Consider the following 12,327-nt stretch of genomic DNA (forward strand, 5'->3'; position numbering starts at 1 on the left):
TAGCCCAGTACTTTGCATTCCGGTTACTCCGACCAAAGTGAATCACCTCACACTTGTCCGCATTAAACTCCATTTGCCATCTCTCAGCCCAGCTCTGCAGCTTATCTATGTCTCTCTGTAACCTACAACATCCTTCGTCACTATACACAACTCCACTGACCTTAATGTCGTCTGCAAATTTACTAACCCACCCTTCTACACCCTCATCCAGGTCGTTTATAAAGGCTGGGTTTGTCAAAGGATTTCTAAATGGCAAAGCTGACACAATCACTTCTGTAATTGAAGGTGGAGTAGAGGAGAGCAGAAAATGCCTTGGAGGTCTGGGAGAGGTCTTACATCCAGTGGAGTGAAATACAACTGGAGAAAGTTATGGTAATGGGATAGAATGAAGATGTGGGAGGATATGTAATGAAGGCCGCCATGTTAGAGCTGAAGTATTACAATCATAATTGAGGGATAAGGAATCAATGTAGGTTATCAAAGACAGTGTGATGGGCAAATATGTTTATAACTGAAAAGATTTTTGAGGAAAAATCACATACATTTCAAGATTGTTCCAAACCTATTTCTAATTGACCAAATTAAAAATTGTCACCAGAAAGTAAATGGAAACAAGTAGTCCAAAAGAGTTAAAGAACATGAACTGCTCAAAAGGTTTGCTTATTAGAAACAGTTTAGTGGCTGAACCCAAAGGTATCCCAATTTTGATTTAATATGTAAACAGTTAAATAGATATCTCTAATTCACCTTCTATGGTTCAGTATAAAATATGATTCAATGTCTTCACATTAAGATTTCTGAATTTCCATGTGAAATAAAGAAAATAGTTGCAATGCCTGTGATGACTCAAAAGGTTTAGTGTAGCACTAAACTATTAAAATCAAGAAAGGCCTCAGGTTTGTTTCATGTTGGCTGTTCTCAGAGATAAATGGTAGTGTTGCCAAAAGTACCCTGTGTTGTCAATGGTTTAGGGAAGTAAGAAGGTAGAAACAACCAACGTTGCTGCCCCTCCTTCCTGTCCAATCAACACTGAACACATCTGAATACAGTATTTTAGTGAAGACATGACAGGATAATGTTTTGATCCAGTTAAATAGTTTTAGGTTCCCTTCTATCTACAATAACACAAAAAAAAATGTACCAGAGGGTGCCTGTGAGAATGGAATGAAGACTAATATGAGGCATGGTCTCCAGAAGAAGAAAATATGTTGAGGAATTTGGAGTGAGACGTAGAGAAATGGATGAGGGCATGAGTGTAGAATTGCACTGTTGATGCTTGCTCTGAACATGTAATATGCCTTCACATTGAAGTTCTAATGATTGAAAGTTGCTGATGAGCTAGTCAGCTCTTTTATAACTCATCAAAATGGGAACAGCTTTGTAGCAGGCTGTCATTGCTCTGTTATTTACTTGAATCTTTGGCAGTGCACTGCACAAGCTGCTTTTATGTTGGAGTTAAAGTTATGTTCTAACCTCATTGATATTTAGCGATTGTGATTCTGCCACTGGGCTATTTTGTAATGTGACAATAAAATTTAAATGGAACCAATTTTGAATTAAATAGTGCAGTTTAGTTATTTCAGAATTTAGTATGGGCTTTACAATATTTTGACCATTGAATAAAGTATTCAAATTGCTGATATAATTACTTACTCGTGAGAATGTACCACATCGGGGCATATGAAATGCCAGGGAAAATTTGCACATTCTTTCTTAAACATGAAGAAATTATTTTTTTTCAGTAGACTTGCTGACTTCAGATTATTTTACAGTTCCCATGATGCACCAGCAAGCCGCGACCTCACATTACAGTACCCCGCAAGGAAGTGGTCAACATTACCAAGGGCCATCAGCCATGGGGATGATGGGACAAAGTAACCAAGGCAACAACATAATGGGGCAAAGGCCAATGGGGCCATATAGGTCATCACAACAAGGTATGAATTGCGTTTGTGACTATATAACTTGGTGTTTTTTATGCATTTTTCCAATTCTCTACATTGTAGTTTATTTTTCTTGGCTCTGTCCTAGATGAAGAGCATAAGTTTCTCTTTGGGAAAAGTTGTCGTCTTCAGTGGGATATGTAAATTAAGGAAATGCATTCATGAGGCATTACACATAAAAACCAAATGCTCTTCTATCAGTATGTGTTTTAAATATTATTAACTACTGCAAAGAAAACTTGTAACTTGTAGAGAACTTACAAAAGCCAGTATAGAAAGTTTTAATCTTTAAAGTTTGGTGTTCTTAATGGGTAGATGTGGTACATGGGGTGGCTGTGTTTAATTGCTTTAGTTTGCTTGCTACCTGCTTGTGCTCAATTAATCCTATAGGGATCTCAGATTACTTGTTTGTAAGTTTTTCTAATCACCAACTAATTACTTCTCTTCTTTCTTTCAAAAACTTCTTCAGGGTTATCAATAAATTAGAAGAAATAATAATATTTATTCTGAATATTTCTAGGTTGTAAATTATAGGTGTATTTTACAGGATCTCTCTAGATTGTAATAGTTGCTCTTAAAATTTGTTTTTGCTGTGTTTAAATTCAATTTTGATGTTGAGTTCATATATCAGGGCGGCACGGTGGCTCAGTGTTTAACACTGCTGTCTTACAGCGCCAGGGACCCAAGTTTGATTCCTGCCTTGTGCAACTGCCTGTGTGGAGTTTGCACACTCCCCCCATGTCTGCATGGGGTTTCCTCCGGGTGTTCCGGTTTCCTCCCACTGTCCGGAGATGTGCAAGTCAGGTGAATTGACCATGCTAAATTGCCCATAGTGTTAGGTGCATTAGTCGGGCATCAGTATAAGGTAGGGAAATGGATCTGGGTGGGTTACTCTTTGGAGGGTCGGTGTTGACTTATTGGGCCAAAGGGCCTGTTTCCATTCTGTAGGGAAGCTAATTTTTGGGTATGAGTTCATTTTGGGGAGGAGGGAAAATGAAATATAGAGCTTCTTTATGGTGTAGCACAGTGCTTAATTTTACTTTTAATTTGTAATTATAAGAAATAAACTTTGGACCAAACATCTAGTTGTATTACTATATCTTCTATAATTTTGTTTGTGGACGATTGCACTGATGGTATAAAGAAAGAAATGGTAGCGTAGTGGTAATATCACTGGACTAATAATCCAGACACTGTAGGGTCATGGGTTCAAATTTCATTGCAGTAACTAGTGGAATTTGAATTCCATTATTAATATGGAATATAAACCTGGTCTTGGTAATGGCAGTGATCATGTCAACTATATCAATTTGTTGCAAAAACCCATCTGGCTCAGTAATCTCTTTTTAGCGGAGGCAATCTGCCATCCTTATCTGGTTTGTCCGACACACAACTCAAACACAAAGCATGTGGCTGACTCTTAACTACTCCCAGAATGAGCAAGCAAGTCGCTAAGTTAGGGTTATTAAGAAGGAGCAACGAATGCTGCTTATGCCAGTGATGCCCAGATCTCATGAAAGAATAAATTATGCACATTTGTCTCTGTGTGAGAAGACTGGTGTGTTTGAATTTAAAAGGAATGTGGTTTTCGAAGCAATCAGGATTGATCTTGACTAAGTCGGTGTGAGGTGCTACATTTTGGTGAGCAAATCAGGGGCAGGACTTATCCATTTAATGGTAAGATCCTGGGGAGTCCTGCTGAACAAAGAGACCCTTGGAGTGCGGGTTCATAGTTTCTTGAAAGTGGAGTCACAAATCGTGAAGAAGTTGTTGATATGCATGCCTTTATTGGTCAGTGCATTCAGTATAGGAGTTGGGAGGTCATATTGTGGCTGTACAGGACATTGGTTAGGTCACTTTTGGAATACTATGTTCAGTTCTGGTCTCCTTTCAATAGGAAAGATGTCGTTAAAGTTGAAATGATTCAGCAAAGGTTGCCAAGGTTGGAGGGTTTGAGCTTTAGGGAGAGGCTGAATGGACTGGGGCTATTTTCCATGGAGTGTTGGAGACTGAGAGGTGACCTTGTAGAGATTTATAAAATCATGAGGGGCATGGATAGGATAAATAGACAAGGTCTTTTTTTCCAGGATAGGTTAGTCCAAAACTAGAGGGCAGAGGTTTAAGGTGAGAGGGGAAAAGTTTAACAGGGAACAAAGAGGCAATGTTTTCATGCAGAGGGTGGTGCCTGTATGGAATGAGCTACCAGAGGAAGTGGTGGAGGCTGGTACAGTCACAAGAAGTAAAAGGCATCTGGATGGTATCTGAATAGGAAGGATTTAGAGGGATATTGGCCAAATGTTGACAAATGGGAGTAGATCAGTATAGGATATCTGGTTGGCATGGACAAGTTGGACTGAAGGGTCTGTTTCTGTGCTGTACATAAAAATGGAGAGAGATTCATAAGGGGCTACTCACTTAATATCACCCATTTTACAATATCACATAAAGTCAAGATCCAGCCTATAGAATTCTCATCTTATTTGATCATGTACGTGGCAATGCACTAACCATCTTCATTGACAGTTCAATAGTTCAACTAACTTTGCTTCCTGACTCAAAGCTCTTGTCTTATTTGAATGTGAAAGCATTATCTATGCACTACTATCTCTATAATAATATTAGCATCAATTAATCTTCTTAACTCAGTGTTGTTAAACTCACACTGTTGAATAATTCACTTTGATATGGAAAGCAATGCTGAGTTGTCAGAATAAAGTTACAATTCTGTCACAAAAAAAGGATGTAACAAAAAATTAAATTTGAGTGTCTGCCTATATTAAGATCTTAATCAGCCCTGCATTAGGTGTGATGGGAAAACCTCTGAAGTTATAACATTATAGATGTTAAAGTGAAAGTAAAACCTGCATTTTGTAGAAGTGCTTTTCAGACATTAAACTGTTAATACTGTAATAGAGTCATAAAGTCATCCATCACGGAAATAGACCCAACTCGTCCATGCAAACCAGGTTTCTGAAACTGGACTAGTCCCATTAACCTTAGTTTGGCCTCTATCCCGCTAAACGTTTTCTATCTATGTACCTGTCTAAATGTCTTTTAAATGTTGTAATTGTACCTGCCTCAACACTTCTTGTAGCACCTTGTTCCACATAGGTACCACTGGGTGAAAAAGCTGCCCGTCAGGATCCTTTTAAATCTTTCCCCTCTGAACTTAAAACTATGCCCTATAGTTTTGGACTCCCCTACCCTGGGAAAAAAGTCTTTGGCTATTCACTTTATCTGTACTCCTCATGATTTCATACACCTCTATAAGGTCACCCCTTAGCCTCCGATGCCCCAGGGAATACAGCCATAGACTATTCAGACTCTCCCTATAGCTCGAACCCTCCAGCCCTGGCAACAACCTTGTAAATCTATTTTGCACTCTTTCCAGTTTAATAAAATATTTACTATATAAGGGTGACTACAATTGTATGCAATACTCGAAATGTGGCTTTACCAATGTCTTGTATAGCTGTAACATGATATCCAAACTCCTGTACTCAATGTTCTGACCGATGAAGGCAAGCATGCCAAATGCCTTCTTCAGGACACTGTCTACCTGTGACAGAACTTCCAAGGAACTATATACCTGCACCCTTAGATCTCTCTATTTGTCAACACTCCCCAGAGCTGTACTATTCACCATGTTTATCCTGCCCTGGTTTGTCTTAACAAAATGCATTTATCTAAATCAAATTCCATCTCCCACTCCTCAGCCACTGGCCCAGTAGATCAAGATCAATGTTGGTAACAGAGCAGGAATTTGCACAATGAAGGACCCACAAACAAGATAAATGACCCCACAATATTTTAGTGAGGCTTTGGCTAGGGGACAATGACAAATCTTCTAGCTGTCTTTGTACATTCACTTTATCACCTCTTCTGAAGATTGGTGAACTTAACTCCACGGCTGTAGCATGAACCGAGGTAAAGAAAACAGTTATCCCAATAAGTTCCTTTTTGATGCATTGAATATTTGAATCTTCAGTATACTGATAAATGTTATCACTGTCAAAAATATCATTGATGGTTACCTCTTTTCTAAGCACTGAACCTGGGACTGAACACTGATGCGATCCCTGAATGCCAATATAATTTAAAAATGATGTCATAATCTCTGACATTTTCATTACTATTTTTTTGTGAATACAAGTTCTTAAAAACAATTGATAACCTCATCATTTGCTGTGTTTAAGTGACTGATCCATCATTTAGTCTGTAGTGGAAATACTTCTTGGTGATTTTTATTTGTGTGTCTCCACTAGTGCATTGTTGTTTTATACCAAGACCCCTGTGGTGGAGATTAGCTGCATAGGGTCAAAGGCTTGCCAAAGGCCTGTTTAGCATGGACCACCCTCACAGTGGTCATTCAAAGTTTGTCATTTGATAGATGGAATTTGTCACGAGAAACTTGTTCGTCACCTTCCGTGTTTCCCATCCCAAGATCTGAAGGATGTCTGCTGCTTAATCTTGGTCAGGAAGGTTGCTCCTTATGCGGCAAAGAGATAGAAGGCAGGCAGCAGATGGATTGAACTTGTCATCCAGAAGTGATGCGTGAGGTGTAGCTTGCATGGTTTCAGTCAGCCTGTGCAGTTTTGTCACTTGGAGAATATGGAGGGAATTGATGTTTGCAAGGACAGGAAGCCCTGGAGCGGTGTTGATCAGAGGGTTCCAGTTATAATGTGCACTCTTACATTCAGTTGAGTGTCAACAAAATGTTGTGTATGATAACCTTTGCCAGACAAATGCACCCTATTCTGCTCTGGAATATGACAGAGCAAGTGATATGGTCAGGGTATTGTAGCACCAATGTCCCACATCGATCCAGCAAATTTGTTCAGTAGGTTGTTAGTCAGTATAGTAACTAACCATGAATGTGTTGTTGGAAAAGCGCAGCAGGTCAGGTCCTGAAGAAGGGCTCGTGCCCGAAACGTCGATTCTCCTGTTCCTTGGATGCTGCCTGACCTGTTGCGCTTTTCCAGCAACACATTTTCAGCTCTGATCTCCAGCATCTGCAGTCTTCACTTTTTCCTAGTAACTAACCATGACAATATGGATTTTGAATGAAGAATAGCCTTGCATTCATTTGTAATTCATTCCATTCGTTCCTTGAAACTTTCGCCTCGAGTTATCAAGGCTGAGAATGTGAAATCTAACACTGTTACTGGCTGTACTGTGAACAATCAATTTGATTTTTTTGGATGTTGTTTTGTCCATTCCTATATTGCTAACATAATGTGTGCCACTGGCATCAATTTTCAGATAATAATCCAATATTTAGTCAGTTGCCAAATGCTAATCCAATATTCAAAGAATTATTTCAGTGTATTTTGCATTTCAAGAAGAATATTCCATTCTCTTTAATATTCATGAGTAATTTTTTGCAATAATGAACGCTAACTGAATTGCCCAAGCACAGAAGATGGTTTTCAAATTTCATGAAAAATTTACATCCTGATGGGTGTTCCTTCTCTCCTTGTAGGTTCTTCTCAGCAATACATTGGACAGGAAGATTACTATGGTGAGCAATATGGACATGGCCAAGGACCCACAGATTCCATTAATCAACAATATTACCCTGATGGTACTTCATTTTTCCCTTAGACTGCTAGCCATATTTGTAATATGAAATATTAATCTAATTGGACGAAGGTATTTAACTACGAATAAATCAGTTGTGCTGCAACCAGCTAACTGGTGCAAATGGAAATGGCACTGTGCTAAAAATCTGAGAGAGTTTTATTTTTTGAGTTTTCTGAACTTATGTTGCACTGTATTGTGCACTGTCAGTATTCTGAAAATAAAAAGAACTTCTAGTTGTTCAAATGTTAACAAAAAAGATTCCACTCTTTAACAGTCTTTCTCCGTATTTTGTAAAGAATTCTAAAATAAACTTTGTACAGGAAATCTACCCTATTCATTGTCCCAATATTTGATGTTTCACAAATATGTTCCTATTTTGTTAGGGAACCTTTTTTGGCATTTGTTCTGCTGTTTTGTGCTTACATCATGTTGCTGAAAATTCATTCATAACTTATTGTGGGAAATAAATCCCTGTTTTTCATTCTTTCACTATTCATCAAGAACACACTGTAGAACAAAATTGACTCTCTTTGCCTTCAAATTTATGATATATTTACTGTAACATATGCCACACAAGCCTCTCTTATTGATTAGCAAAATTGCTGACTCTGCCCTCAAGCCTAATTCATTTCTCAAGGCTGCTAATAAATTAAAATTAAACCAGTTTTTTAGCATGCTGAAAGTGCAGATAAGATCACATGGACATTTCAGTCTGTTCCTCTTGGTGTTGAGTGCTGTCACCCACCGGGAAAGCAGGCAATCTGGGAAGGCAGGAATCTGAGAGGTGGTGAGTTCAGGCTCTTAAGCAGCCATTGAACACTTAAGAGTGTTAATTTTGGAAGAGTCAAGGAAGGCCCCAGAGGATCTTCTCTTTTTTTTATTTCAAAAATATATTTTATTCATAAAAAATTTCTTTGTGTGTATATATAAGCAGTTTGGTTCTGTACAGTTGTATCTCAAGTAAATAAACAAATCATTGGGTTTTGACTCTATCCAAAAAACCAAAGTCCTTTCTTACACATACAATACTAATATTTATATATATTTAAGGCACTAAGAGGGTCCGATTCCTGAATGGCCCCCCATTTACCTTCAGCAGGAAGACCTCAGACTGTGTCTTGTCGGCAGCTGCCCCAAGCTTTAGCGCATCCCTCAGCACATAGTCCTGGACTTTGGAATGTGCTAGTCTGTAACACTCAGTCGGGGTCAACTCCTTGTTCTGGAAGACCATAAAGTTTCAGACAGACAAAAGAACATCTTTCACCGAACTGATGGTCTTCCAGTCGCAGTTGATGTTTGTCTTGGTGGGCTCTCAACATTTTATTACTGAGGTTATGAGAAGTGGAAACGCACCCAATTATCTACCCTTCTCACTTGCCACCTCTCACAGCTTAGTTGTGACAGGTACAATGATAGGGTGATATAGCCCATTTTGCTTATCATTTAGCATTAACTGTATATTCTCCAAGGCAATGCCTCTATCAATTAGAGTCCATCTGACAACCAATCAGTATTCTTCTCTCATACAGGGTGAATGTTGGCTTTCCGTTTAAATCAGTTTTCTTGTGAATTGTCCTGATGAGTTCAATATAAATGGCTTCAACAAAATGCATCTTTTTCCAGTATTCTCCCTATATGCAAAATTTCAAAAAATCAGATAATGAGCTGTGTCATCAAAGTTTGTGTGCAAGTATTTATTATCAAAAATGTCTTGTGACTATTTCCATGTGATTTTTGGTGGCATAATCAACTGTGAATTGATTATAGAAGGATGATTTAGAAAACTGCTTTGTTCAAAGATGATGTAGCATGATTTTAATGAAATGTAGCATTGTCCAAAAGTGAAAACTAATCCATTTCATTTTGTTTCTTGCAATATGCATTTCAGGCCATGGTGAATATGCATATCAGCAATCATCATATGCAGAACAAGGTTATGAGAGGTCGTTTGAGGAATCCTCACAGCATTACTATGAAGGAGGTAATATGTATTTTTGTGCAGATGAAACACAAAAGGTAATATTTTATAAGTGACACACCAGCATGAAGCTCTACTTTAATAGTAGATTTAAAGTATCCAGTTGAAACTGAGGGTAACGTATCACTAAGATTAACCAACTCATCACGCTAGGGAACTATGGATTTGATACCTAGTTGGTTCATATAATCACACAAAAGTGTATTTGAAAGGAGAAGTTTACAAAAAAATGTATGTGTGGAATAGAAGTAGTCAGTAAACTGTAACAGTTCAGTAGTAAGTAACGAGGTGCAGATTTGCATTTGTGAATTTTCCATTGATAAGACAAAGGAAAGTAAGATGTGGGAAATTGATAAAGAAGTTAAAAGCACTTGGGATCCAGGGTAACTCGGCAAGTTGGATACAAATTGGGTTAGTGACAGGAGACAGAGTGTGGTGGTCGAAGGTTGTTTATGTGACTGGAGGCCGGTGTCCAGAGGCATACTGCAGGGATTAGTTCTGTATTATTGTCCCTTATTAATCTATGTCAATGAAATGTTCAGGGCATTGATAAGTAAGCTTATGGATGACATGGAGATTAGCCAGGTAGTTGACAGTGAGGACAACAGTCCTAGGTTACTGAACAATATAAACAGATTATTCAGACAGGCAGATCAATGACAGATGTAATATAACCATGATAAGAGTGAGGTGATGCACTTTAGAAGAAGTAACAAGACAAGGGAGTAGTCAGTCAGTGTTAGGACACTAGGAAACTTGGAGGAACAGAGAGACCATGTCCACAAATCCCTGAAAATCATAGGGCAAGTTAATTGGGTGGTTAAGAAGAGTATTGAATACTTGTCTTTATCGGTCGAAGCATAGATTATAAGTACAAAACTAATAACAACTCTAAATGTTGGAACTGTACAGAACTTTGGTTAGGCTATAGCTGGAGTACTGTGTGCAGTTCTGTTTGCCATATTGTAGGAATACTGTGATTGCACTGGAGGGGGTGGAGATGAGATTTACCAGGGTGTTTGAAACAAAGACAGAAATTGCTGGAGAAACTCAGTTAGTCATAGAGTCACAGAGTTGTGTAACATGGAAATAGACTCTTCGATTTAACTCTTGCGTGCTGACCAGGTATGGTAAACTGAACTAGTCCCATTTGCCTGCATTTGCCTGGCAAACATTTGTGGAGAGAAAGCAGAGTTTATTTTTCGGGTCCAGTGACCCTTCTTCAGAACTGGTTTTCTCCAGGTTGTTGCCTTTGATGCAGTAGTTTAAGACCATAAGACAGAGGAGCAGAAGTTAGGCCATTTGGCCCATCGAGTCTGCCCTGCCATTCAATCATGGCTAATAAGTTTCTCAACCCCATTCTTCCACTTTCTCCACATAACCTTTGATCCTGTTGACAATTAAGAACCAATCTATTGGATGTCTTAAATATACTCAATGATCTGGCCTCCACAACCTTCTGTGGAAATGAATTCCAAAGATTCACCACTCTCTGGCTGAAGAAGTTTCTCCATTCTAAAGGATCGCCCCTTTACTCTAAGGCTGTGCTGTTGGATCCTAGACTCTCCTCAAATGTACACTCTGTCAGGGCCGTTCAATATTCTATAAGTTTCAGTTAGATCCCCCCCCCATCCCCATTCTTCAAAACTCCATGGAGTATAAACCCAGAGTCCTCATATGTTAAGCTTTTCATTCCTGGAATCATTGTCGTGATCCTCCTCTGGACCTGCTCCAGGGCCAGTACATCCTTCCTGAGATATGGGGCCTAAAATCGCTCACTATACACTAAATGTGGTCCGACCAGAGACTTACAAAGCCTCAGAAGTACATCCCTGCTTTTATATTCTGGTCCTCATGAAATAAATGCCAATATTGTATTTGCCTTCCTAACTTCCGACTCAACCTGAAGGTTACCTTAAGAGAATCCCGGACTAGGACTCCCAAATCCCTTTGCACTTCAGATTTCTGAATTTTTCTCCTCCTCTGTGATTGCGCCTGCCAGCGGATGTCCATGGAGCATGCAGTGGCCACTGGCAAATAGAAGTCTTTCGGGACTGACGGACACCTCAGGAGTTGGGTTGCATCATCACCCTGGTAATAGCATTTTGTTACATTTCCATTGTAAGTTTGCATTAATCTGTTTTTTTGCTGCAGCGGCCTATCAGGGGTTGTCTACACCATGACTGTTTATTTCAAAGGAATGGAAAATATCAAAGTGCATCTTACATTCACAATTAATACTAAAAGTGACTCATTCCACAGCGGAGCTATCTGTCCCTGACATGCACAATGTAACACTTTCCAACAAAGCCACTGGCAATCAGAGGCTGCAATATCTTACAGTGTTGTGCCACTGAATTTATCTGGGCTTGGCCCAGGAGTAAGAGTACCTTTAAATTGTTGAGAATTTGTATTTCTTGTTGTTTGTTTATTTTTGACAAGGGTGGTAAGCCTGACATCCTGTTCCATTGTTTTCTTTAGGAAATTCCCAGTATACCCAACAGCAGACAGCTTACCAGCAGGGACCAACCCAGCAGCAAACTTACTCCCAACAGCAATACCCCACCCAGCAGAGCTACCCAGGCCAACAGCAAGGATATGGTGAGTGTGAGAGAAAAGTCAACAATTAATTGTGAACACTTAATTTGTAGTTAATGCATGATGTGCTAACTGACTTTTGTCATACCGTAATTTCCAAAACAAATAAACTAGGCAGCTGTCTGAGCCCAGTCAGCAATTAGCAGGCTGGCTTGATCTTACAATAATGTACTTTAAGAATACAAATTACTGGCCTAACATTATGGACTGCCACATGCAACTAGC

The 12,327-nt window shown here is 39.1% G+C and overlaps 1 protein-coding gene across 4 annotated transcripts in view; it reads left to right on the forward strand.

Moving 5' to 3' along the window:
- LOC140462916 (calcium-responsive transactivator-like) overlaps positions 1-12,327 on the forward strand; it is a 124,773-nt gene that overhangs the window by 43,821 nt on the left and 68,625 nt on the right. For 3 of the 4 annotated variants that reach the window (XM_072556397.1, XM_072556399.1, XM_072556401.1), the window contains 4 exons: positions 1,773-1,937; positions 7,426-7,527; positions 9,415-9,507; positions 11,986-12,105. In XM_072556397.1, coding sequence (XP_072412498.1) covers positions 1,773-1,937; positions 7,426-7,527; positions 9,415-9,507; positions 11,986-12,105 — 480 coding nt within the window. The remainder of the gene's footprint in view (positions 1-1,772; positions 1,938-7,425; positions 7,528-9,414; positions 9,508-11,985; positions 12,106-12,327) is intronic. The other variant, XM_072556398.1, reaches the window with a different exon arrangement.

This window comes from Chiloscyllium punctatum, chromosome 37 (genome assembly GCF_047496795.1).
Source record: "Chiloscyllium punctatum isolate Juve2018m chromosome 37, sChiPun1.3, whole genome shotgun sequence".
Taxonomy (NCBI): Eukaryota; Metazoa; Chordata; class Chondrichthyes; order Orectolobiformes; family Hemiscylliidae; genus Chiloscyllium; species Chiloscyllium punctatum.